We start from the raw sequence: 27,661 nt of genomic DNA, 5'->3' as shown, positions 1-27,661 counted from the left end.
ACTGTCTCTCTCTTCCCCTTACCCTGCCTCTCTTCTCTTATTTCTTTCTATCTCCCTAGTTTGCATTTACTGTTAAATAAAGTTTTTGCTATTGACTATGGAAAAGGATGGCATTTGCACCTTAATTCAGGCAGAAGCTCCTCTTAATAACTAAATCTTTACACCACAGTTACCCACGCAGGAATCAGGAAAACCAGCAGATTATTACCTTCATTGAAATCCAAGGGACAAAACTGCTGCAGCTTCCCCAACTTGTTTTTCTTCCTGTTTGAATTAGGGCTCTCCTTCTTCACTCTGGCAGTGAAATAGAGATTTTTGGAGTTCACTTAAATTAACAGAATTAATTAAGCATTTATATTTTAGCTTGTAGAGTTATGGGTTGAATTTTAGCCTTTTACTTAGGAAACCTCTGCCATGGTACAAAGAGCATAGGAAAATGCAAATTTCTGAAGCTTCTTGCATAAACAGTAATACCTAGGATGCAAAGAACCCAGATAAAGAAGCCCCTCTGTCTCCAAGCATATCAAGACTGAAAGACTACTCAGATAAGCACCAAGGACCAAAAGCACACACGCAAAGGAGAAAAGTTCAAAAGTTCTACCACAAGGAAGACTACAATCTTCAGCCTCAAGAGACCACCACCAGAGACCCCCACAGGATCACCATGGCAAACCACGCATGCCTAGAAGGGCATGGACTTATCTAGCATGAGAGGCAAAGACAGATGGGGCCAGGGGTTGAATATGCATAGAAAAGTTGTGTAATCTATTGAATATAGAACACATTTGTGAATAAAGGTGTCGGTCAGACTGAGGCTCGGTTCACAAGTTTTTGGAGAGATATCTCACTTGTGCTGGGCACCAACAGTACATACCCACTTCATAACTACCCTAGGTTGTGGAGCCTATTTATTCTGCATATCACTTCAGCAGGCTCTGGGATGCTGGAACTCTGAAATTTCTCTGTTTGTTGCACAGGTGCAGGGGGAAATGGAGCCGACACTCGGAGGCATGTCCATAGTGAAGAGGGATGTGGAAGGCAGAAGCAAGGAAGAAAAGTGGCCATCAGCTGCTACCTGGACAAGGCTGTGCTGGTGACCAATTCTCCTCTTCTTGCTCATCACAGAACTGGTAAAGTCAGAAGCCAGAGGCTGTTTCTGCAACAGTAAGAACATAATTAATTCATTAACCTATGATCAGGATCAGCTTTTGTTCCCATTCTGAAAAAACAGCATTTCTGAACTGGCCAAGATTGAAAACACATATTTCTTAACCAAAAAGAGCACTCAAATCAGGAAGTACTGCAGGTAAATACAGGCTCTATCTCATTGCTACTTTCTCATCTTAGCACTTTGCAAGTCCTACTTCAAGTCTGTAGATGAAATGCTTTGGGAGAAAGATACTCACATCAGGAGCTCCATCAAAGGCTTTCCCAAAAGGGAACATCCTGTACATTCACATGACAGCTTTTACACCACCAGCAAGTCTGCTAAAATTTACTCTACAGTCCTGAATGTTAAAAATGCATAAAATACCTGAGCAGGACTTGCTAGAGCGCCTCTCTCAGAAGGTCCCAGAGATGTCATTTGGCTGGTGTTGGTTCTTTCTGGGGTGGAGCTGATTTTCTGTAAGGATGGTCCAATATTTCAAGTTACAAGGCATAAATATCAACAGTAAAAATTCTTTCCTTGCAGGGAAAAACAGACCTTCAGTGGCAGGACTCAAGGAAACAGCATGAAGCTGAGTTGAGGGAGCTTTAGGCAGGATATCAGGAAAACATTCATGCCCCAGAGGATGCTTGAGCATTGCAACAGGTTCCCCAGGCCAGTGGTCACTGCAGCAAGTCTTCAGGAAGTGTTTGGACAGCACTCTTGGGCACCTGGTGTGATTATTGTGGTGGCCTGTGCAGAGTGTGCAGGGCCAGGATACTGGCAGGTCCCTGCTACCTCAGCATATTGTAAGATCCTAGACTTTCTTCTAAAAAAGCTTTCCCTCCCTGAAAGACTGAACTTACCTAGAAAGTATTAACTTCAAATTTTGTTTGTCTATTTCAGTGTAGCCAGGCCAATCAATCTGAAGGGTTTGAAACAGATATTCCTTCAGACTGAAGGAATTATCTTTTGGATTCCAGTTGGCTGCATATAGGCAGACATTTCAGACAAGAAATGTTCATTATGGTTGCTGTATGCAAACTACAGAAATATGATTGGTCACAAACAGTTGTTTGTGAGCACACAATTTGAACTAAACAATATCTTTTTGTACAGAGCTTAATTATTTCTCTATCACGTGAATTTTAAATGTTTCACTAATTGGAAACAACCAAGTATCTCCATTCATATCTAGCAAGAGTTGATTTGAAAACAACATTTAGTGCTAGAATGTGTAAAGAGACGTGGTCAGGCCCACAGTCCCACTTCATGTGGCAGGGCCAGGGTTCATTCCAGTAAAGTCCTGCCATGAAAAGGCCATGCACATTCCTTGCTGTATTCCTTCAAAAAGAAATTAGGCTCGTATCTTGCTCAAGACAAATATAAAGTCTACACAAAATTGTAAAATGAGGTAGTAAAACCTCAAGACCACTGATATCAGAAGAGCTTGTTTAGACTTCATCACCTGACACCTGCTCAGAGTTCCAAAGAGAAGCCCATTGGGAAAGTCTCCATCAATTTGCCCTCTGCAACACACTGAATAACTCAACCACACACCACTACCATCAGTCACAACTTTTACTTTTTTTTTCTCCTTGAAATCATAAACATTGATAATTTGAGTCTGTGTTGATGTGTGTTTCCACAGCTGAAAAAAAATGTTAAAGTAACAAAGATACCCAAAATTGGGAATTCACTTCTTCAAAACAGAACTCAGGTTGTGTTGGAAGGGAAGCAAGTATGTGTGTACCGGATCTCAGTAAGCTCTCACTGCCCATTTGAGATTTATACAAAATCAACCCCCACTTGCTCTGACGTCCAGAAAAGCCTGAGCAAGGCATTTCAGGATGCAGGGCTGCTCAGGCAGCCCTTTCAGAATGCAAACCAGGAGGCTGAGGCAGTTCACACCTCATACAGCACATTGCCTCCAGGGAAATCTCCTCAAACATTGCAATGGAACAGGAGAAAATATTTTCATCCTTTACCTTCTAAGGAACTGAGCATTGAAACTTTATAATCAACTTGAAATCTAAATGAGTTACTTCAGTTGAGATGGCAGAACATGTCTCTCATTATATTGCTAATGTCTTCAGGGTGAAAAGACCCCGCCACTGCCCTGGGCAAACCCAGCAACAAACCTGATAGGTTCAGGAATGAGTTTTTAAAAGTCACTATGGGATCAATTGAAAATTCCATGTGGAATTTTCCTCCCTTGACTAGGTTCAGCAACAACCTAGAGGAACAGGTAATATTGAAAAAGGAAGGAAAGAACCACTGCATCTTTCAATGGGTGTGCATCCTATTACAGGTTGTAATAAAGAAATTACAGTGGAATTCAGAGGAGCACTGGAGTAGTTACTGAATAATATAGGTCCAAGGGAGATAGAGATTTAATTCATGTGACAGCAAAGAAACTCTCTGCTCAAAGTTTGGCTACCATCTTTATCACGGAGGATTTGCCAAGAACACCCTTCCCTGGAAGGCAATCCTCACAGATCCCAGCAGAAGCCAAGTACTATTGAGAGGCACCAGCTTTGTTCAAATTAAATACTGGCCTCTGCAGTTACGGAATGTCTCTCCTCTGAAACTTATCCCAGGAAATTTTAAGTGCTATGACAAACCATTTCACACAGTCAAGGAACCCCTGTGAAGTTACTCCATGAAGTAGTTAAACAGTGTACAGAAATGAAAGGGAATGGAATAAGGCATGAGTAGCAACAACATTACAAAGTGTTATTCATTGTGTTATAAATGAAAATTTGTCCAACCAAATTAATATGAAAAATAAAATATTTATTTTGCAATCAAATTTTATCTAGCCAGCCACAAGGAAAGAACAGAGCCGAGCCCGGGGTTGGCCCTGGGTGTGCAACAAGGAGTCAGCCTCAGCAGAGGTTTTCCTCCATGCCCACACCCTTCCATCCTGGCACAAGTAGTTTTTACAGGGAAAATTCCGCCTGAGGCCAAGATTTCAGCAATCAGTCTTTTCTTCTATTCAGAGTCCATATGTTAAAAAGATTTTCTTTTTTGGTGATGAGGGAGAACAATTCAGTGTCTGGAGTTTGTTGAATCCCTTGATGAAATTTACAGGAATTTGGGAACACTGTATTCACATGTATCTGCCTGAGGATTTCTATGATATCCATCTTGGGTCGTTCACACGAACGATCAGCACCTGGGGTTTCTGTATCTCCCCAGACATGGCCCATCTCCTGGCCCCTTTGAAAGCATCTCATTTTCCCCATTTCCAAGTCTGCTCACATCAACCAGCCAATTGTAGGGCTTTAGAGAAGGAAGAATGACAGGGTAGCACGGAAAGCCGAGCGTAGGCCCTCAGGCCCCCTTGAGCGCGGCGCTTTGGTGCCCCAGAGGTTTAAGAGAGGGAAGCGTAAGGAAGACGCGCCCTTTCGACCCTCCTTTACTCCTCAGTACCAAGTGACCGTCAGGAACGGGGGACAGCCAGGCCAGGTCCCTCATCCTGGCCCGGCATGAGGGGCAGCTGGCACGGAGGGACACAAAGGCATGGGGGACAACATCTCCGCAAGGCAGGTGGGGGGTGTGGGGCAGCTGTCGGGGAAGGTGTGTGGGGCAGGCCAGGGCCTCTCTGTGAAGGGGGAGAGCCTTGGGCCGCTCGGAAGCAGCGCAAAGCCATGAACGGGAGAGCCCGTCCGCAGCGCACAGCTTGGAAGGCACTGACCAGCTTAGGCACAGCGTGACACGCAAGGGAACATTCCAGAGCTCTGGAGGCTTTAGAGGTTTTATTGCCAGTCGTGCTGAAAGCAAGAGCCGGAACAGAGCATCTCCTGGTTACTTCACCATCTTCATCTTCCTCATTCTGTCCTCCAGGTGGCCAGTTCAGGCAGACAACTCGTGGGACATGCCTGCTCCAGATCTGCTGAATCCCACATTCTTCTTTGATAGCTCAATTCTTCTGATGACAATTCATTCATTTCTCCTTAAAGGATCATTCTGAGCTTCTCTACATCAACACTACTCTACTCTTATCTAAACAATGCTTCATGAATGAAGCTTTCTATGCTCTCTAGTCCTAACTAAAGACAGCTAAGCTAAGAAAACCTCAAAACATTACATTTCCACATGAGGAGCACAGCTCCTCATAAAACTCAGGGGATGGCTGAAGCTCTGCCTATGCACGATCCATCCCCGTTTCCCTCCTCTGAGCTGGCAGGGCACGAGGGCCTCCTCAGGCGCAGGCGTCTGCGCTCCTGTTTCCCTGCGCTTGCTTTCCCCACTTGCGGTAAGCAAAGCTGCTTACCTCAGCGTGTTCTTTGGGCTTCTGCAAGGGACTCTCCAGCTTAGCTACAGCATGGCACGGAAGGGAGTCTTCCAAAGCTCTGCCTATGTCAGAGTTTTATTGCCACTCCGGCTGAAACAAAGTGTCCCCTCACTACTTCTGCATCTTTATCATTCTGCCCTGCAGCTGGCCTGATCAGGCTGACAGCTTGCAGCGCCTGCACAGTGCACTTCTGCTGCATCACAGCTTTTCCTCTCCAGTGCAGTTTTCCCTTTCATTTCAATTTGCCCCCAACAGAAAAAAGCTGAAGCATAGAGCAGCTCATTCCAGCTGCACAGAAGCTGCACCTTTCCATGTCACTGAATTTCTGGTGGTTTCAAATGATCAAATGGCCTATTTGTTGTAATTAGACCAGGGTGGGGGGCACTCTTTCTGCCACTTTACAAAATATTGTTTCTGGAATGATGAAATTGGCCTTCCTGGAAAGGTTATGACCTTCTGTAAAGGACAAGAGGCCAATAAATACAGAAGAAAATTCATTTAGGACTCAGCAAAAGCAGAACTGCTGATTAAATATTTTTAAAGAAGTGTCTGTTCTCAATCCAAATTTTAGTGGTCACTGTTATTACTACCCTAAGTGCTTACTAGCACACATTTCACCCAAAAAGATCTATACAGAATAAATTAAATTATGGTTGCACAGCACAGCCGATAGTCAAAACCAGTGTTATATCATGCCTCAAGTGAGTATACCTGAGGATACACTACTTTTCACCAAAGCAAAGTCACCCAAGAGAGGGCAAACATAATACCTAAGTCACAAGGCTGGCAGTTTTCATGTGACCTTTTAAAAAAATTGTGAGTTTTGAAAAGTTTTCTAAGTTTTTGCCAGGGCTATAACCCACATTTTCCAGGAGGGTGTTGAGAATTGGGAATAATTTCTACCAATAGCCCTTTCTCTTCACAGATCACAACTGGGCTCCAGAGCACAGGTAAGGAAAGTGCCATAAAAACCAGCTCAGGCCAAACAAGAAATTCTGGTACTATTTTGAGGACTTGCCACTGTGGATGTACATCTTAACCACAGAATCACAGGAGGGTTTGGGTTGGAAGGAACATTCAGGATCAAGCAGTTCCGACCTCCTGCCATCTGCAAGGACACCTTCCGCTAGACCATTATTATTTTATAATATTAAAATAAATAAATAAATAAATATGTAATTATAATTTTGTTTTAAAATATCCAGCCTCAAATAACAACAACAATAATAATGATGATGATGATGATTATGATGATGATGTTTTAAAATCCCCAGCCTCAAACCTCAGCACTGCCTGTCTTCAGAAACACAGATATGTTTTACACCACTGATTGCAATGACCTAAAAACATAATTTCATCAAGTGACTGGCTGCCTTCTGATGTTAATCTCTCATATTGCACACAGAATGTAATGTTTTGACAGCTGTAATTAAAACCCAGGCAGCATTTTTAAACATGGCATTTAAGACTGCATCAAGTATATTTTCCCTGCATGGGTAACAACAGCCTAAGTGCAAGAAGCATGGAAGGAGCCAGTTAATATTTTTCCATGGGTGCACATCTTATTAACTCCATTGTGCCCACCCACCTCTTCCTCTTAAGCCTCTCTCCCATCTCCACACTTTCCCTTCATCATTATCTTTTTTCATGTCATTTCTCCCTAGTAAAATGATCCACACTGTTTTTTTTTTAATAACAGTTAAAATTATTCTTAGTTTTTGCATCAAGAATCAGTTAAGTTTTGAAAATGTAATTAAGAACTAAAACAGATCCAATTAAAACATTACTAACTCTAGATGAAGTTTATCTACACTGACCTATGTCACATATCATCTAGTCTCCCTTTGTAATTATTCCTACACTTTTTTATTAGTTAGAAAATTAGGATCCTCTTATCCTAACACTTTGCCAACAAAACTAAGGAATAGAATTCATTAATTATCAACTAATAACTGTTATCAGTTAAATAACCTTAACAAGCTATCACAGAAAGGATTTCTACTCTGAAATCTTCTACTCTGAGAAAGAAAGGATTCTTTTCTCTTAGAGAAAAGGATTTTCTCTAACTGGATAGAGAAAAAGGAATTACTTGCACTTAGCGACGTTAACCAATTATTCTGATTACATCTTTCAATATTTTCATCTTCATGCCCATATATTCAATTTTTCATATTTCAATTGATTCATTTGAAACAAGAAACTAAATATCAGACTTCCTTCTGTTTTCAAGTCTCAGTACATTTCTGAACTCTGAATGAGTTAAATATTTAAATGAAAAACACTGGATAAACTTGACACAAAAACACATCTCCCAGTGACCTTTATAAAAAACTGAGTTCATTTTCCAACACACTCACTTATGATTAATTTTAGCAATTCAGCTCATTAAATCTTGGACAGCAATAAATACATACTAATACATTCATCATATTTAAAAATAAGTGTTTATTTGACAATCTAAAATAAGTGAGAGACACATTAAGCAAAGCTGAACAACTTTTGGTATTTTTTAGTTTTGAAAAGAGGATCTTAAATAAACTATTTCAAATGGACAGGACCTACAACAACCATCTAGTCCAACTGCCTGACCACTTCAGGGCTGAACAAAAATTAAATTAAAGGAATTTTCCAAATGCCTCTTAAGCCCTGACCAACCTGAGGCAGCGACCACCTCTCTGAAAAGCCACTGCAGTTGCTTAAGCTTTATATTGAAAAGCAGATGAACTAAAATGAACAGATTCATTTTCACAAGGAATTCCTGGTAAAAAAACTGGGAAGGAACAGCTTATTCCCATCAAAGAATGACTTACCTCTAACAGTCTCAATCAGCTTGGGTCTGGGCGGTTTAGATTTGGGAGAGGGAGAGTTAAGGTAAGGTCCTTTTTTAAGCGTGCTCCAGTGGCCCTGGTAAATTGGTTTTCCATAAACTAGAGACAGATAATCTTCATATTGGGTCAGTGTAATTCCACCTACAGCTCCCTGATGGACACCAAAAAGGAAAAAAACAAGTCATTTACAATTCTTCATTTATGTAAATTGGAGCAGGACAAAGCTATCACTTTCATTTTGAATTAGTACACCTGCACATACCATTTTTCATGTCCATACTGAACAGTTTTTTCCCAGAAAATAAACCAACTACTTGGCAACTCACATCTGCCCTTCTTTCTTTGCTCTTCACATTTTCAGAAAAGTAAGTTCTAAACTTCTGTTTCCTTGTGTTATCTTCTACTTCCTTCTGCAATGGCTTAGCTGCAGGTAAAAGCTTTTTTGTCAAGCACCCTTGGTTGTTTTGAGTTTTCTCTTTAGTTTCTTTCTTGGTCTTCACAGCCCTGAGGTTTTGGGCTCTCTTGGTACATTTTTGATCATGTTTCCCTCGTTCTGAATAATTTCTTGCCATTTCAGCCTAAATAGAAAACATAAATGCAATAAATAAATGGAGATTTTTGTCTTCAAGGTTATCAGCAATGCATGGTAACTTTGAAGCTCTGAGAAAGGGCCTGTTTTTCATGTTAGCCAGCAAGTGAGACCAGGGGTTTTCATTACATAACTACAGTTTTAAAACACAGGTAAATATTTTATTTTTAATTTATTTATTATTTTTAAAATTTTTTATATTTATTTTACTATAGCTTACTGCATGCTAGCAATAATAGGCAGCTTTCTCATGTTTTCAGGAGGTGAGTAAATCACTTTACTGTGGACATGAAAGAACAAGGTCAAGGTGGAAAAACCCAACACAAAAATCTGAACTCATCTTTCCAGCCCTATCTGGATTTCCTCACTGATTTCCTTGATCCTCTCATCCACAGTCCTTCGGATACAAATCTCTTCCAGGACATCTCTGAAACAGAAGAAAGAACCATTTTAGGTCAATGCTTCTCAAATTGCACAGATTTGTTCCTGGGAAAGTAGTGACCTTTAAATGCTCTAAAAACAGAAGCCCAGAACACAGACAGTGAGATTCTGCACCTCTGCACTCCCCAAAACGCACCAAAGCTCATCGAGAGTCCCAATCCCAAATCTGCTCCTGCATGGTGCCACCTGCAAACCCCACTCCCTGCTGGTAAATCCTGACAGCATTACAAATATTTTAGGAATAAGAGGCAGCCATGTGTCACCTCCTACTTTGATCACAACTGAAAAAACAAGAAAACAAAAATATTCCACCTTAACAAAAAAGCAGATGACAAATTATTACATCCTCTAAAAGATAATGAGGGCAGGTAACATGCCTCAAAAAAAAACCCTTATGCATACAGAATAGCTACCTTCCTCAGGAAAATGCAAATTTATATTGTATTTTTTAATAGAAAATTTCCATTATGATTCAAGCAGGAGTATTTAACACAACTAACAAAGCAAAAGTTCAACAGCCAAAGATCTGTTGCAAGATGATTAAATTCTGTACATTTACAGGTTTATGAAGCCTCTTCTGCTCTGAATAATTAAATTACGGTTCAATTTTCTTTTAAATGCATGTTGGTATGGAAACAGTTAAACGCCCTGGCAGCAGAGCAGATTGTCCAGCTGTTAAAACCCAAGAAATCAGATTTAGGCATCTGACAAAAATCAGTTCATACCATGAGGGTCGAAAAAATCTGAATTTCAAGAATCAGACAACGATTGCTAGCAAGAGTCAATAAATCCTTTTTGCAGGGAAGAACATAAGTTCTTCAATGCCCAGATTTGGAAACATCAATCTCACAAAGCACTGAATTGTAGACTCTGACCTGTTTGTAGTCAAGGAGTTACTGAAAGCATACATGGCATCTCCATCTTTTGCATGACTAACAGCTTCCAGATTCTCCTCAAGGACTTTTTTATTGTTTTGCACTCCTCTCAAAATCCTTTCAGCATCTGTCAGTATAGACCTTGGCACTTGGATATTTTGAAGGATGGATGGTTTGCTGACTAGATGATGTTCAGGAGGATCAGGTGCAACAGGAGGATTTTTTGCCTAAAATTGAAAGAGAACCTCTAGCTTTTAATCAGAGATTGTAATTTCCTATTAATCTATTATCACATCAATGCCATCATATGAAATACTGCCCATGTGCACTATCAGCAACTTAATTACTCAAGAATGTTCATAATGCTGCAAATATATTTAGAGAAGTGAAAGATATCCAAAAGATCTCAAATGGAAAATGATGTCAAATATGAGAGGCAATGCTAATGAGGCTAATAAGCATGTGAAAAGATGGCAATTAGAGACATGAAGTATCACAAGCAAATCTCTCCATGTAACAGTAATTAACTATAATTAAGAGCCTAATAAAAGCCCAAGTCCTCTAAATATATGCATTTGTTTGGCATCAATCTACCCTCAAGAAACACCAAGCAAAACTTATAAGTTTTAACACGATAAATCCCTCAGCAGCCCCTTGATCCTTTTTTACTTTTACTCATTTTCACTTTTCAGAAGGAACAATGAAACCTCTCACTTTGCAGAACCCTTTTACAGAGATAAAAATCGAGCATAAATTAGCTGCTAAGTACAAAAGAAAGGGACACAAACACAGGAAACAAGTTCTTACATTCATTCTCACACTCCTGAGAAAAAACCCAGAGGCCCATGAAAGCTTCATCAAACAGTAAAAAAATTCAAAGTGATAAATGTACTTTTAAAAAAAACCAACAAAAAACACCTCAAACCAAAACCAAAATGCCCAGATGTGAGTAGACTCTGAAAACATCAACTGAAAGAACAGGGAAAAAAATCTCACAGATCACAACTTAGTTTTGGCTTTAAGGTTACTTTTTTGTCAAATCATAATTAAACAAAAGTTTATGTTCAAAGCAATATACCAAGTTATTTATCAATTTTATATAGGCTTTCATTTTAAAATGAAACTTTTTGACAAATACTAACTCAGTAAGACAGGTAAAATCTGTGAGAAAAGGTAAGAAACACAGATGTATAATTGATTGCAAAATGGTGTGGACTTGCTAGTGAGACCCAGATCATGAAATGGTACCTGGATCTGTTAAATATGTAAAAAATGCTGGTAGCAGCAGCCCACACTGTGCCAATCTGACACTGCCTGACATTGTCTCCTGCAGGGATTTCCTAGGACATAACCAGACAGGAGTAATGTGATCTCTCCAAGAGCAATCCTTTAACAAACATCCAGGTGTGCCACAGGCAGGCCCTGAGATTTCATTGCAAACACACCCAAAACTGCTTCAGCATTTGAGTATTTTATAGAAAGCTCAAAACCCCACAAAAGAAACACACATAAAAAAATCAAGGTATACCTTAATAAGATCATTCATGTCAGATTTCCATGTAGTTGCTTCCTAAAAAGACAGAAGAAGAGCTATTGAAACTTTAAGGTAAAATCCATAGGAGATATTGGATCAGTTCCTCTGGCCACAATTAATTCCTTGGGTTAGAGCACCACCTTCTGTCTCAGCTCATTCACACCTTTGCTTTATTACAGAGCTGGTTTAGAATTTACCCAAAAATGTATCATTATCTTACTTTCAAACCTCTCAGTGATGAGGAGTCAGTAGCTAAGTGTTTAATTGACCCAACTCTCCATTTGTTAAGTCATCACATCTCTGTCTTTCTACTGGCCTTTTTCATAAGAGAGATTTCAAATAATTTCTGTAACTGTGTCTCCCATTCCTTATCCCATCTCATCTTGCTCTGTTGCCTGTACTAAGGTATGTGACTTACTTAAGTTTTTAGCAGTGGTAAGAAAATATTTGCAACCTTAGTGGGGCACAAGGAACCTGTTCCATTCCTAGTAAGAATAGTTAAATGTAAAATCCACAAAGTGTTATAAAATCTATAAAAAATACATCATGCTATATGACAGATGAGGCTGACTTTTCTACAGATACAGCAACAAAATCCAGACAGGTAATACAAAATATTTTTTTAGGGAAATATGCAAGTTGAAACTTCCAACCACAGAAATGAATCAGCAGAATCAAAGTTATTAAATTTCAAGCCAATTCACAGAGGTGAATTTTCAAGCTTTTCTCCTTTCTCACTGTGTATATCGACAAGGACAGAAAGGACCACAGCACACAGGTGGAGCCAGGAATGGCACCAGGGTAATAAATAAAAGCCTCAGTTGCCACAAGCTCAGAAGCAGATCTTGCACCCTCAAAGGAACAAAATCAGTAGCACAAGAAACAGCACAAGGATTCTGTGCCAGGTACTTCCTTGGAAACAGCACTCAATACAAAAAAAAAAGTGGCAAAATGAGAAAGGAAATGCTTAAATCAGCCCTAAAGCTGACTGGAGATAAATGGAACATTTTTTTTTTTCCCAAATGGGAAAATTATATCAGCTCTGTAGTTCTGCAGAGAACAGGGACTGAAAATATCCAAAACCTTAAAACAAACAAATAAACTTTTTTTTTTTCTCTTTCTGTCCTTCCCTGTCTCTCACCTATTTTATGTCTGGGACAATGGCAGTCAGAGTCCATTGCACACCCAGAGCTTTATTCAGACTCCAAACTCTTCCACACGCAGAGACTCCAATATTTTAATTAATTGTAAACAGATGTGGATAATTTTACAGGTATAGAAGCAAGAGCAACACTATTAATATCAGACCTGTACATTTTTTTCCACATTTTTATTCCCCTTCTTCAAACCCCACCTCATTGTGATTAGACCGACTTTACCTGCAGAATGTTGTGCATTTCTCTTCTCAACTTGCCAAGATCTTGAAGTAAATTATCTGCTTTTTGCACTGTTTTCTCAATTGAACTGTAGCTTTCAAAAGAAGAAACTGCATCTGGAGGCAAAGCTTTGTGTCTGAGGGGAGAAACACTCCTGGTTACACCTCTCGTGGCTCCTGAGGCGCCCCAAGAAAGGATTCAACTGTGAAACCAAGCAGGAATTTACAGTGCAAGTACCAAAGCTTTAGATAAACTGGAACTTGCTTTGGCATCTGAAGTAATAGAGAGGTTATTGAGTTTTCTGTGTTTACCACTTAACACCTTCAGCCCAATCCTTTTTATTTTCAATAGTGAAATTACATCTAATAGAGCAACATTTAAACTCTGGATATCTTTCCATTTTAAGCAATTAAGATCTTTCTGCACACTGTTCTAAATTAGACAGCGTATATGAGAAGTTTCTCACTGTATTAATGAAATTATAACTTTAAATTACTGCCTGGGGAAATATGCTTCAGAGTGCATGGCTAAGAACATTTTTTCACCCATTTTAAATCTTAGGGATTGTTAGGTGGCTGCTGCTCCTGTAAAACACTCCAAATGCAACTTGCTGACCTCTGAGAAAGGTGTTGTGAGCTATCCTTAGCAAAAAGGATAGACTTCATCTGCCTTTCAACAGAAATCTGCAATTCAACAGAACCACAGAATCCTGGAATATTAGAGCTGTAAGGGACCCAAAGGATCAGAGTCCAACTCCTGGCCCTGCACAGACACCCCAACAATGCCACCCTGTCCCTGAGAGTGTTGTCCAAACTCTCTGAACTCTGTCAAGCTTGGGGCTGTGCCCATTCCCTGGGGAGCCTGGGCAGTGCCCAGCACCTCTGGGGGAAAAAAACCTTTTCCTGATATCCAACCTAAACCTGCCCTGGCACAGCTCCACCTGTTCCCTTGGGTCCTGCCAAAAGTAATGCCAACAGAAATACTCCTGCACAGCTGTGCCAGGCTGCAGGGCCACACCAGTGACTGTTACAGCATCAGTGTCTAATGCACCTCTCCCAGTTTCATGGAAACACAAACTTCTCCTCAGTTTTGGATTGTTGTGTTTATCCACCTGTGTCTCTCAGAATGCCAGCTCCTTTCATTGCTGTTTAATGCTGCCTTCTTGGAATATTCTACTTGCTTCAGTGGTGTTTCTTGAGAATTCAAAACATGTTCCAGACCTTTCCCTTCACCTACAATGAAGTGAAATTAAGCAGAAAAAAAAAGAAAGGTGAGTTAGTTCAATATATTTAATATTTTCTTTTCCTTTCCAGGTATTTCAATATACTCACCAAGAAAAGTAAAATATTTTTAAAATTTAAATATACAGACTTGTTTCAGATAAGGCAAGTCACTTAAAACCACACACACTAGTATGTCTTTCTGAGATTGCTTTAAATTAGCAAAGCTAGATGGAACTGGGATAGCAATGAACTGAGTCATTGAGTACAAATCTGTGACATTATGGACAGCATGCTTCTTCTTTTGTCTTATTTGATTTATTCCTGGACCCACTGAACAATAGGAATACCTGACAACTTTGTAACAGAGATAGAAACTGATCAGAAGCAGTAAAAGAAAATTACTTTACATTTGTTTTACATCTGCTGCTTTCAATATAATAACCCAGAGACCTTGTGGACCCATGAAAAAAATAAAATAAAAATTCAATTTAACCAATGATAATGACAAAGTTATTGAGTAGTTCCCATGTTTTACATTACTCTGTTAAATCTTCCTGAAACTTGACTTTGAAAAAATATTTCAGTGAGTAGTCCTGTTGAAACTCTAGAGATTAAATCAGCACTGTCTTTAAGTTTTAGTTACTTATGAGTAAGTGACTTATACACAAAACTAACCCTTCCCAAATGTAGATTCCAAATATTCTGAATAGATGCATTTAAGTGCCAGCAACCCAAGGGAAAAGGTCAGAAAAGGTGAGGAATACACAAAGTAACCACCAGGCCATACTAGTTAGGCCAGTGGAGGGCAATACCTTCTCTTGTAGGTTTGGAAATATTTTCTTTTTCTACTACAGAGTTTTCTTTCTCTGAGATTTTCCCATTTTTGGGTACAGGTTCTGGAGCATATCTTCGAGGAACTGGTGTCTTTAGAGGAGATTTTTGTGTATGAACCCCATGACTTGGAAAATTGCTTGAATATGCTTCAGGGAACACTGAAAAAATAAAGTTATTTAAATGTTGACAATTTTCTTCAAAGGAAATTATATCATAGAATCATAGAAAGGTTTGGGCTGGAAGAGACTTTAAAGATCATTCAGTTCCAACCCCTTGGCATGGGCACTGACACCTCCCACTATCCCAGGTTGCTCCAAGCCCTGTCCAACCTGGCCTGGAACACTTCCAGGGATGGGGTACCCACAGCATCTCTGAGCAACCTGTGCCAGGGCCTCACCACCCTCACAAGAATTTCTTCCTGGCATCTAATCTAAACCTAGATTCCTTCAGTTTGGAATCATTCCCCCTGGTCCTATCACTACCTGCCCTTGCAGACTCTAGGAAAAAAAAAAAAATCTAGGGAAAAAACCCCATGCCAGGTCTATAAATTCTGCACAAAAATGCAAAGCATTTCTGCACTAGTTAAGTAAACAGGAAGAAAATTTCATACTTCTGACTGCTATCATAAGGGGATTTTAAAAAACCCAAAACCCCACTGTAGTTAATCACAGCCTTCCACACAGATTATGTCTCAATAAGATTATTTTAAATCCAGGCCCCTCCTTATGCAGATTCAGTAAATCAAAAGTCTCAGTTTAAACTGGAATATATTGGAACATCTTCAGAATGTCACAAAAATTATAAAGAGCATTGGCCAATAAAACAAATTACACAGAAGAAATATTTACTACTTATTACTGATGTGATGCACAATCCATTATTAATGGACACCAAATTAATGCAAAACTAAGAGTGAAAAGAAGAATTTGTCCCCACCTTGGGCAGGTGCAGCAGTGGCAGGGAATAAACCCCTGTGAGATGAAGGTGCTTCATTAGTGAGTGATCTCTGCCCTGGCTTCTCCCAGTGACCTGCCAGGGGCACAGGGACAGGCACAGGACACAGCTGCAGCCCATGGGTGTTCACTGCAGAGCTGATGAGATGGGACTGGGAGACAAAAGTACAGAATATTCCTGGTCATTGAATCACAGAATTTTTAAAGATGAAAAGACCTTTAAGATTACTGAGTCCAAGTCTTCTCCCATGTTCCCCACCACGTTCCCCAGCAAACCAAGTCCTCCAGTGCCACAAACATGATTTCTGTAAATTTCCAGGGATGGTGACTCCACCACTGCCCTGTGCATGTTCCAATGCCTGACCACACCTCAGTGAAGAATTTTCCCCAATACCCAACCAAACCTACCCTGGTGCAGCTTGAGACCATTTCCCCTGGTCCTGTCCCTGTTCCCTGGGAGCAGAGCCTGACCTGCACCAGCCCCTCCCTCCGGTCAGGAACTGTGCAGAGCCAGAGGATCCCTCCTGAGCCTCCTTTTCTCCAGGATGAGCCCCTCCCCAGCTCCTCAGTCATTCCTGGGGCTCCAGACCCTTCCCCAGCTCCATTCCCTTCTCTGGACATGTTCCAGCCCCTCAGTGTCTTTCTCATTGTTGAATGCTTTCACTTCTTTTGATCCACTTCTACTGAACTTTTTTTCTTTCTAATACTTAGAAACAATCCAAATTATTATAACATTAATTCTGAGATACAAAAGAAATTATTAACCTGAAGTTTCTGCCTTGTGACTTAGATACCTGAATATTCATTTGTTGCTCCTGTAGCTTTTCCAGGTGCTGAATCCTTTGCACCATGAAAGCATTCATCTGTTTTTCAAGCTTGCTGACTCTCTGGTGGTAGTGAGGTTCCTCATGTTGAGCCTTCACGTTTTTTTGCTGTTCAGATGCTCGTTGCAGCTGCCTGTCTGTCTCCTGCAGTTTCTGAAGCAGTTCTGAAACTGAGTTCACTTTTGCTTCCAAATCATTTTGAACCTGCAATAAAGGATTAAAAAAAAAAAGGGGGAGGTGAAAAAACCCATTATTGCAGAAGATATGTGAGCATCAGAAGAACAAAACATCCTTCACAGAATCCTGGATTTGCATCCCAAAAGAAACAAAATTCTGTTTAGCCTTAAACTTGGTGGTTTAGCAATATTGTGAATTTCTAATAGATAAATCAAATATTCTCTGTCTTCTGCTCATTTAGTTAAATCCAAATCAGTTCCCTCTGGTATATTGGTCAGTGAGTGTGATATGACAAACACACAAAGCAGTGAGTAGACACATTGAGGCTCTCTGGAGCTACTATCAACAATTTCAGGCTTGTTTGGAGCATTTACTATTTTAAGAGGACAAAGAACTGCTACTCCCACTCACCTTGAGAAGTGGAGCTGTCGTGGCAATGGCAGCAGCAGTGGCTGCTGCAATGGTTGTTGCAGACTCAACTTCCCTCGGTGCTGACCTGGTGTCATCCCCAGCACCTTCCCTTTTTTCTGTAGAGGCACTTCCCAAGAGCTGCACCTTTACCTCCTTATGAACAGGAATAACCCGAGTTCTAGAAAAATAAAAATGTGCCTGTAAACAGCATTTTCTTCATATCTCCTCCAAGTAAATATTTCCCCCACACAGGATTTCTCCTGGAAGTTCTGACACAAGATATCCAGGGAATAAAATCAGCTGAAAACACTTGTATACACAGAAAAAGAACAATGACAGAGAACTGTAAAAAAAACATTTCTTCCTCACACACCAACAACAACTCACTCTAATGCTGCTCTCAGAGCCTCCTTCTGGCCAGTAGCATACTGAGAAATAAAAACATCATCTGTGCGGAAGGACAAACATCCTTTGTTGAAATAATTGGCACAAAATGTCTATTTCACAGGTAGAGAAAAAGTATTACTTCAATACTTCAATTTCATTTCAATTACTTCAATACTTCAGATATTTCAATTTAATTTTGCTGTGAAGAATCTGTAGCCTCCAGGAACCACATCATCTATTGCAACAACAAATTGTTTCCTTTCAGTAAGTAGAAAACTTAAATAAAGGTAAGAGTAAGACCAGGCTTAATTTAACACAATTTTTATAGCACTGAATGCTGCTATCAATAAAGTCCAATAATGCTGAGTAAAGTCTCAATGGTAACTTGAGCTCAGGCAACCCAGTCAATAAAATGCTGCAAATTCTGACTTGAAAAAAAGTTTAATTAAGAAAACCCCAGAAAGAGTATTTCCCAGCCATCGTCATAAACTACAAGTTTTCTTAATAGGTGTAAATCATTCTAAAAGCATTGCAGGCTGTCCCTCACCCACTGTTAGCTGGGCAGAGGAGGCAAATGCTGCTAAGTCAGGTAGCTGCTGCCTATGAGTGTAAAAGTACTGATTTTTTGTCTTAACTAGGGTATTATTTGTGTTTTTTATCCTCTGCACAGTTCCAGATATCCAAGAAACCTGCATACATGTGTTTTCTTTAAAAAGCCTTCGCTTCCCTGAATCTGACTGAAATTGGTAGATTCAGAAATTAAAGGAAAAGACACTGACATTGTGATTTTTAGGATTCCTAACGATTAGAAAGACACTTTTTTGGTACAGGTTGCTTGAAGAAAAATATGCCTTTGTAGTACAATAATTCACAAGAGGAAAATGGATCAAAACAAGCCCCTTCCCCAAACTGTCTATTCAGAGACACAAATATCTGGTTAACAAAAGGAATCTCAACACTGGCAGACCCACTCAATTTAAAAAAAATGTAATGCCAGCAATGAGATAAAATTTGCAAAATTAAAGAATGTTTGTTACAATTATCATCTTTTTATCAAAGCAACCCTTGAATATTTTCACTCAGAAGTTTCTATAATGAAAATAAAAAATAATACCTAAAATCTCCCTTTTCCTTTAATTAATCAGTCTCCTTACAAAAAGGGTGATTGGTGTGTTTTACCTTCAGGTCCTCTGCTATCTTCCAGCAGCACCAAAGGATCATCTTGTGCTGCAGCTTCTCCAGGAGAATCCTTGAGGAGAAGAGCAGAAAAAGCAGAGATCAAAGCCTCTACAGCCAAAATTTTAATGGCAGATGGAACTTCTGAGCACACAAATGGAACCATTTACACACAGCAACACAAAGGCCTTGGCACAAAACATGTGAAGACCTCTGCCACAGAAGAGTCTGGACATTGTTGGCAAGAGTTCACATGGCATTTTAGGGACTAAAACTCCACAAGCACAATTCAAATCAAAACCATATATTCTATGTTCTAAGTAAGTTTATTCTTTTCATTTGTGGCCAAAGAAGAAGCAGTGAAACTGTACCTGCTGAAGTTTAGAGAAGCTGCTAATCTTGGACATTTCAGGATTGCTCACACACAGAGAATTAAGCACTCAGTGTAAAATAAAGCCCTTCCAAAAGCAGCAGCAGTAACACCACACCAGCAGCAACCCAAAGAAAAAGCAGCTGCACAGCTGTGGTGCAGAGGCTGAGCCAAAATCTTGTGCTGCTTTTAGAGGAGCTACAGCTTTTTGAGGAAAACGCTGTTCTCTTAGCTCAGGATTGCAGGAAGGAGCAGCAGCTTTTCTTACCATTTGGGATAAAAACATGGGCTTGGAATTTTCAACTGGAAGCAGGCATTCTGGATATGCTTTGGTGCTTAGGACTCCTAAAATAAAAGCAGTTTTACTGTGGTCAGGATAATTTGTGGTGCATTTTCTGTACAGTTCCACATTTCCCTTATCTCTGAAGGCCTGGACATCACAACCCTTGTAACACAAATGACTACAGAGATTGTGCTGAAGCTTAAAAACATCAAGGAATTCTGTGAGTCTGAATGAGAAATTCGATTTACAGCATGGAGAAACCTCTGAAAAACAGAACATTACTAAACAACTGATGCTTTGTGAAGGCTGACCTAGAACAGAGACTAGACAGAGCTTAAGAATAAAGCAGGAATTTATTAAGAGGCCTCAAATAGATCCATCTTGGGCAGCACAATCCAAAATGGCCACAAAAATGGACCACAGGTCATGGGGTCTCACACTTTTATAAGTTTTGGTCCATTTGCATATTGGAGTTAGTTGTCAATATCTTTAGCTTATGAAGTCCCATCCTTTTTGGTTTTCTCTCTTCAGCCCATGTTGTTTCTGTTCTTGGGTCTGAAATTTGGATCATTTGTCCTCAGTCCCCAGCTAGAGAAGGAATTGTTTTGCCTCCCTGCTGAAATGTGGAAAAAAATCAAGACTCTACAATTCTAATAAAGATTTGTAGGGAACTGTATGTTTATTATAGTACTGCATGCATGTGGGGACTTACTGCCTTTCAATGGACAAGAACACTCCTGAGAACTCTCGATCTTTTTTTGTTACCCTAATTTCCATATACATAGGATTTCACAATAGGTTCATGTACATTCATTCTGCTGATTTCGAGTTACACTTACAGCTAGTACAGCCTGTACTCAGTTTTTGTCAGGAAGTACAGAAAGAACTCTTGAGTCACTCTGCCTTGTCTGTTTCAAAGTCCGAAGAGGCTTTTTTATCTCTCATCATTTTAGTGTAGAAATTTGTAATTTTTTCTCCTTAGCTGGGACAACTTTGCTAGTGCTGCAGATACCAGACTAAACAACATATTTCATTTATGTTAACAAGGACAAAGTGACACATTTCACCTAAATCCAAATAAATTCCTACTCTTAAATTTTCACTCTATCTCACTCCTCTGTGAAGAGAGCTCATCATCCCCTAAATATGATGCACTAAAGCAGCAGAGAATGTGAAAAAAAAAACATAAAAGCTAAAACCTGAGGCATCACATCCTTTAACCAGGGATGTTTAACAGGGATTGAGCATTCCTGCACCCATGCAGAGGGACAACTTCCACTACCCCAGGCTGCTCCAAGCCCCATCCAACTTGGCCTGGAACAGTTCCAGGGATGCAGGGGCCTGGCCTGAAACACTTCCAGGTATTCAGGGGCCTGGAACACTTCCAGGGATCCTGGCCTGGGACACTTCCAGGGATCCAGGGGCAGCCACAGCTCCTGTGGCTCCCTCACAGCCCGTACAGCTCACACTCCATGTGCGGAACAGTTGGGAGAACAAAGAGCGCTGACAACTGCGGGGCGGGAACACAAGAATTCCTTAATTACACAACTCCCCCGTGGCTGAAATCGCCTTCGAGCTCAGCTCTGTGACAAACCGGCGGTCACTGATCTGCAGCGGCGCCCCCCGGGGCCCGGGCCAGCAGCGGGGCGAGGCGGGCGGCTCCGTCCGCAGCCGAACGCGGCGGGCAGGGCGGGCCCGGCACGGAGCTGAGCCCGGCCAGCCCGGGCAGCGGAGCAGCGGCTCGGCCGGCAGGCTGCCCGGGGAGTCCCGGAGCCGCTCTCCGCCTCTGGGGGAGCCTCGGCGCTGCCCCAGCGCCGCCGCTCGGAGCAGCAGCCGGGCGGACCGGGCACGGTGCGGTTCCCTCGCACGCCGCGGGCACGGCGGCCGCCCGCGGGAGAGCAGCGCTCCGCTGTCCCGGCCCTAATCCCGGCCCCGTTCCCGCTGTCCCAGCCCCGATCTCCCTATCCCAGCCCCGTTCCCACTGTCCCGGTCCGGCCGGCGGCACCGGAAGCGCGCAACCTGACAGAAGTTGAGGCCATTTCCTCTTGTCCTCTCCCTTGTTTCCTGGGAGCAGAGCCTGACCCCCACCTGGGGTGCGGCTCCACACTTCTGTCAGGGAGTTGTAGAGAACAAGAAAGCCCCCCTGAGCCTCCTCTTCTCGATTCTCAGCCCCTCCAGCTCCCTCAGCTGCTCCTCATCAGACTTGATCACCAGACCCTTTCCTGTGCTCAGGCCTTTGCCACCACTGCTTTGGGACCTGTTGCAGCATTCCACACTCCACACAGGCATGTTTTTATCTAACCCTTTCTTGCTCTGAGTGAAAGATTAACCCCTTTTCTTTGCAGTGACCTAACTTGCAGTCTGATTGCTGGCTCTGCTTGTTTACTTCCCTTTTGCATCACCCTCACAAAAGAAAAAGTCACCATACTAAAGAAACTGCTGCTAGAGGGGAGTAGAGAAAGTCAGCAAGTACTTTGTGAGCAATTCCCATCCTTTATTCATCAGTGCGTATGATTTGGGCTAGCCAAACAATTGGAAACGGTTGTTTCCCTCTTCCCCTGCTCAGGGTGCTTTAAGGAGGGAAGACTGATGTTCTGGAGAGGGGAAGTACGTCCGCAGCCATTCACTTGTTATGATTCTCCAGGGCCAGAGTGGAATACATAAACCTCTGGCTCCAGCTAGAGGCCACTCACGGCTGGGTTTCTAAGCAGAACAGATCTCTCTTCATGAAGTATCACTCTGCTCCGTTAAGGTGTGTGGTACAATAGGCCCAATATCTCATAGGGAACAAGAAGACAAGAGAATAGAGAAATTGATGCTTCCCGGGAAAGGGCTGAACATTGCTCATCTATGAGAAGTAGAGAATAAATGTTTTTTCTCCTTTACTTTTGCATGCACAAACTCAATTTTTTCACTTTAATTAACAGCCTTATCTCAGCTGACTACTTGTTTTCCATTTTATGTTCTCTCCCCTGTCACACTAGGAAAGGGAGTGTGATGGAGTGGCTTAGTGACCAACTGGCATTCAGCCAAGGTGAACCCACTACACCCATTTTAAAAAAGGGTAGAAAGGAACACTCTGGAAATGACCAACACATCAGCCTCATGTCAGTGCCTCAGAAGATCACGGAACACATCCTCCTTGAAGCTATGCTAAGGCACATGGAGAACAGGGAGGTGATTTGGGACAGCCGAGGGTGAGTCTTGCCTGACCTACCCAGTGGCCTTCAATGATGGATCGAGTACATGAAGGGACAAGGGGAAGGCTACAGGTGTCATTTATCTGGACTACCGTAAAGCCTTTGACATGATCCCCAAAACATTCTCCCTAAATTTGAGAGAGATGGATTTGGTGCCTGGACTGTTGGATGGATAAGAAATTGCATGCATGGTGCTTCCAGAGATCAACAGCTAAGAGTCAGGATGGACCTCAAAGTTCTGTTCTCTTAACAATGTCTATTAATATCTTCATTAATCCTGTACACAGAGGTATCCTCAGCAGGTTTGCTGATGTCACCAAGCAGCAGCTGACACACCTGAAGAATGGAATGACTACTAAAGAGATGTGATGTGCTTGAGGAGTGGAACCATAGCAGTCTCATGTGGTTTAAAAAGACCAAGTATGAGGTGCTGCACCTGAGTCAGGGTAGGTCTCAGGATGCATCCAGGCACAGTCTGGCCCCAGGATGCCAAGAGGATGGGAGCTTCTGCCTGCCTGTGCCCTGTCAGCCTGTTGTGTATGCCCCAAGGCAGCCAGGCTGTTACTACACCACCGTGTCCCTCGCTCTCTGTGCCCGGCACCTCCGGCCCTGCTGCCCTGCTCCCAGAGCCCTGTCCCCGGGCAGAGCCGTTCCCTGCCCGGGCACTGCCCCTTGGGGTGCGGCCTGGGCTGGCCCCAGAGCAGGGTCCCCCTGCGGGTGGCCCCGGGCGGGCCGCGTATCCCCGGCCGGCTGTGCCCGGGCAGCTGCCTCAGCCGTGAGGGCTGCAGAGCTGCGGGAGCCCACGGCTCTCTGCCGGCCGCGCTCCAGAGCTCCCAGCTTCAGCTGGCAGGGCCTCAGCGCCCGCCCTGTGCCCTCCCGCAGGGACAGGCAGGCCAGGCCCTGCTTGCTGCCCTCATGGCGGCATTCCTGGCCCCTGCGCTCTCCAAGGGCTTCTCCAGGGGCACCCTCCTGCGGCCTTTGGGTCCCTGCACGGGAGCCGTGAGAGACCGGCACAGGGGCTGTTGGCAAGGGCCTGGAGGGACAGCGCCAGGGCCAGTGGCTTCCCACTGACAGAGGGCAGCCTTAGGCTGGAGCTGTGCAAGGACTTCTGGTCTCTGAGGCTGCTGAGCCTCTGGCCCACGCTGCCCACAGGAGCTGTGGCTGCCCCATCCCTGGCTGTGTTCCAGGCCAGCTTGGATGGGCCTTGGAGCAACCTGGCCTAGTGGAAGGTGTCCCTGCCCTTGGCAGCAGGGCTGGGACAAGACAATTTCTAAGCACCCTTCCAAGCCAAGGCATTCTGGGATTCTGTGATCAGAGGGGCTGGGGGTGGCTTGGCTTAATTTCAGCTAGAGATAATTCACCACTCTGAGTTTGGTTGAGTTCAAGGAGCCATGTTCATGAGCCCAGATTCACAGCCCGTGACATTTACCACTACTATAAGCCTGGCTGAGATCAATAAAGTCTTGCGCACTCCAGATTCTGCACAAATTGCCTTTTATTGACACTAGAGCAAAGTGTTTTCCAGTAGTGCTACTGCACTAACTCTAGAGCAGGAATATGGGTTGCAACAGATAGCAAGACTGGATATGGCTTTACATCTGTATAAAATTTATATCACGCATGTAATCTATTATAGGCATATGATATAGAATATATATTACAGTGTTATATTCATATTTAATGTATACAGCAAGTATATATCATGTGTATGCTATATATGTAATAAATATATCTATTTTATGAAAAACCTTCCAGACATAAAGGGACTATGAGCAACAATATGTGTCACAACAGACACTGACAATAAATATGTGTTCTACTGTTACTATTTAAACGAAATTACATATGCAACTCTTTAAAATTACTTTTTATCCTGATGTAACTCCATATTTCATATTTTGATATTATTTATATTACTATATTGTTTTATCGTATTTTACTAGTAGATATGATAATTCATAAACTTTATAGTATATAACAGGCATACACAATTTATCTATGTATGAAACAAAAACCTTGATTCTGCTATAGATAAAATTTCATGTCAGCTCCAACACACATGGTCTAATGCTGACATAAAGATGTCTCTTCCAGGGACATGGAGAGGCTCCATCCATTGACTCATCCCGGGTCAGCAGTGCCAGTTTTTCCTCATACTCTTTTTTGCCCCATTTCTTTTTTTCTTTTTCTGTCCCAGATTCCCACTTTTTTCATGCTTGAAATTTTAGCTCTCCTCAAAGGCTGGGAAGAACTGCATATTGTAGGTGGGGTTTGGAGACTTTAGCTCAGCATGTAGAGCAGGGCTCAATGACAACTGGGTGCCTTTTTTGGAAAGTGAAATGATACAAAGAAGTAGAATAAACCCTCCCATGGCAGTCCTTTTTCTGAGGTGCCAGCAGAGGCTGTTGGACCTTCTCCAGAGCCTTTGCACGCATCCTCTTCTCCTTAGCACCAAATTTGTGCTAGGAGGTGGTTGTCTGCTGCCAGCTGCGAGCAGCACAAGCACAGCTCTGTGCACATGGCCATGGCTCCTGCCCTTCCTTCAGTTAACCTCCCCGAGAGCGATCCTTTTGAACGTCTTGTGCAGCACCCGGTAATCCCGCCTTGCCTGGGTGTGGGCAGCCAGCTGCTGCGCCAGGTGATGGAAGAGATTGTATGTCCTACCCATTCTTACATCTGGGGGTAAATTGATGTCCTGAGGAAACCTCCGGTTACCCACAATGAAGTGCTGGAGGCATTTTTGTCGCAAACATATATGCAGGCTGTCCCTGATATCCATCAGTCGCTCCCGGAGATGTCCCCTGCTCCACGATGATGCGGGCATGGCAACGAGCAGGTGCATGACAATGGTCTTCATGGTATAGGTGGAGAAGCTGAAGCCCAGAACAAGGCGGGAGAAGAACTGAAGGCATTTGAGGTGCAAGCTGTCAGGGGGGGCCTGCCTGGCAATGTACTTGAAGAACTCAGCCTCTGCCACAGCGTAGGACTCAGGCCAGGTTGTGCTTAGTGTGTAGGCCTCTCTAGGCTGGCTGCTCACAAAGATGGCTGAGTCACCTCTCCGCACCCCGAACAGCATCTCAATCCTGAAGCTTTCTTCACCATTGGTCACTTTGAATTGGCAGGAGCGTGTGGAGGGCAGCAGCGTTAAATGCCAGTTGTGTGACTGAGGCAAAGCTGGCCAGATTGCTTTCACCAGTTGCTGGAACCAGCAGGCAGTTTTCTGCACGTCCAGGTAGGAGTCGGTGCACAGGGTGTCTAGGAGGCTGGGATCCTGATTGCTCCTCAGCTCCTCCTTGGGGTTGTGCAGGAAGCACAGCATGTTCTCACCCTGCTGCTGCCTCGTGCAGGTGCACTCCAGCTGCACGCGGACACGGAAGTTTCTCACATGCCTCTGCCCCTCACTGTCCAGCTCCAGGTGGAAGCTGTGGCCTCGGGGAGGAGTCATGGGTATGAGCACACGGTACACGACATCCTGCTCACGGGGACTCCAACCTTCAAAGGCACTGCCCACCCCGATGGGTCGGTGCAGGACTGGGTAGAAACTGTAAGACAAGACATGCTCAAAGTAAATTGTATAATTGTCCATCAGGTCAGTTATCCACTCACAGACTCTCTGCAGGTCCTGTGCAGGCCACTGTATGCGCTCCATTATATCTTGTCCAACACAATCGTCAACATTGTTGTCTTCTTCTTGGACTACATTTGCAACATCATTGTCATTGTTCTTTTCTGCAAGTGCAGCCCCATTGACAACATCATTTCCATCATTGTCATCTTCATTTCCAGCAACATTGCCAACTTCCTCTTCATTTGCACCATGGTTTTCTTCTTCATTCTCCTCTCTCCTCAGGCTGCTTTCCCACCCAATAATCCACAGGACCAAGACCAGGGCCAGGAGCACAGCAACAGCTAAGAGCTGCAAGTGTGGCATCTTCTTCTGGGAGAGCTGCTCCACCTCCTGCTCCAGCCGAAGCCTCTCCCATTCCAAGTACTTTGCGCGCGCTTCCATGCGCCAATGTGTTTCCTCATCCAAACCATCAGCCACGGGCGGTGGGTACTGGATGAGACCTTGCAAGAGCGCGAACAGGAACACAACTGGATCCATGGTCTGCAGGAGGAGGGAGAGAAGGCCTTGAGTGGGGAAGGGAGGGCGGGAACTACTGGTTGCTGCAGGGAGGACAGGATGCTCAGGGTTCTGGGCGCAGGAAGGACAGGGCCCCAGACAGCTGGCAGGCAGTAAGGACTATCCCAGTGCCCCTGGAGCTGCAGCAGCAGCAGCAGCCCTGTGGCCTCCCAAGGCTCTCCCATGAGGGGCTGTCCCTGCATGCAGGGGGAGAAGCCAGCCCCGGTTGCAGCGTTTCTGCCCCAGCCCTTGTCCCCAGCCCAGCCTCCCCGCTGCAAGTGTACTCACCGCCTGCCCAAGCAATACAGGGCCAGCATTAACCTGCTGGGGCCTTTTATTGCTTCCCCCTCTGTGACACGTCCCCTGTGATGTCACAGGTGTCAGAGCGCATCACAGCCCAGCCAACCCCACCCTTTGTCCCCTCAGCCAACTCCTCCCTCAGGAACTCAGAAAGGCCCTGGTGCACTGCTTAAGGCTGCTTTTGAGGGAAGCTTCTTCAAATAACTCCCATTGTTCTCTCTTTTGGATTTATTTTCATCTGCCTTCCACTCACAATCTCATAGATACCCCTGTTGGAAGGCGCCCTTGAGGATCTTTGAGTCTAAGCTTT

At 43.1% G+C, this 27,661-nt stretch overlaps 2 protein-coding genes across 2 annotated transcripts; both read right to left on the bottom strand.

The window, feature by feature from the left end:
• Window positions 1–113: 113 nt before the first annotated feature.
• LOC115490988 (TALPID3 protein-like) lies at window positions 114–25,454 on the bottom strand. Its single transcript, XM_072922826.1, has 18 exons — window positions 25,381–25,454; window positions 23,502–23,961; window positions 21,298–21,648; window positions 19,079–19,148; window positions 17,900–17,960; window positions 17,513–17,690; window positions 16,895–17,128; window positions 16,084–16,252; window positions 15,126–15,305; window positions 14,202–14,322; window positions 13,094–13,226; window positions 11,709–11,750; window positions 10,181–10,407; window positions 8,602–9,291; window positions 8,258–8,426; window positions 1,535–1,624; window positions 1,076–1,156; window positions 114–294 (listed from the first exon to the last, which is right to left on the bottom strand). Exons 1-14 carry the CDS (start codon window positions 25,452–25,454, stop codon window positions 9,201–9,203), a joined length of 2,391 nt encoding a protein of 796 aa, XP_072778927.1. The 3' UTR covers window positions 114–294; window positions 1,076–1,156; window positions 1,535–1,624; window positions 8,258–8,426; window positions 8,602–9,200.
• Window positions 25,306–27,033, bottom strand: LOC115491178 (inositol 1,4,5-trisphosphate receptor-interacting protein-like 1). The gene is made up of 2 exons (XM_072922825.1): window positions 26,815–27,033; window positions 25,306–26,730 (listed from the first exon to the last, which is right to left on the bottom strand). Exons 1-2 carry the CDS (start codon window positions 27,031–27,033, stop codon window positions 25,471–25,473), a joined length of 1,479 nt encoding a protein of 492 aa, XP_072778926.1. The 3' UTR covers window positions 25,306–25,470.
• Between the last annotated feature and the right edge of the window lie 628 nt (window positions 27,034–27,661).

This window comes from Taeniopygia guttata, chromosome Z (assembly GCF_048771995.1).
Source record: "Taeniopygia guttata chromosome Z, bTaeGut7.mat, whole genome shotgun sequence".
Lineage (NCBI taxonomy): Eukaryota > Metazoa > Chordata > Aves > Passeriformes > Estrildidae > Taeniopygia > Taeniopygia guttata.
The sequence above is the reverse complement of the archived record's forward strand: the minus strand, read 5'-3'. Positions and strand labels throughout refer to the sequence as shown.

Bases quoted from the DNA above. Each gene is read 5' to 3' on its own strand.
- LOC115490988 (XM_072922826.1), bottom strand. From the start codon at position 25,454: ATGGCCATGTGCACAGAGCTGTGCTTGTGCTGCTCGCAGCTGGCAGCA. The intron at 21,649-23,501 runs GTGGTGTAGTAA...GGCCGGGATTAG, and splicing joins CACAGAGAGCGAGGGACACG to GGCCGGGACAGCGGAGCGCT. The intron at 16,253-16,894 runs GTATCTAAGTCA...TTTGTCTCCCAG, and splicing joins AGCAACAAATGAATATTCAG to TCCCATCTCATCAGCTCTGC.
- LOC115491178 (XM_072922825.1), bottom strand. From the start codon at position 27,033: ATGGATCCAGTTGTGTTCCTGTTCGCGCTCTTGCAAGGTCTCATCCAG. The intron at 26,731-26,814 runs GTCTTGGTCCTG...GCAAATGAAGAG, and splicing joins TTGCTGTGCTCCTGGCCCTG to GAAGTTGGCAATGTTGCTGG.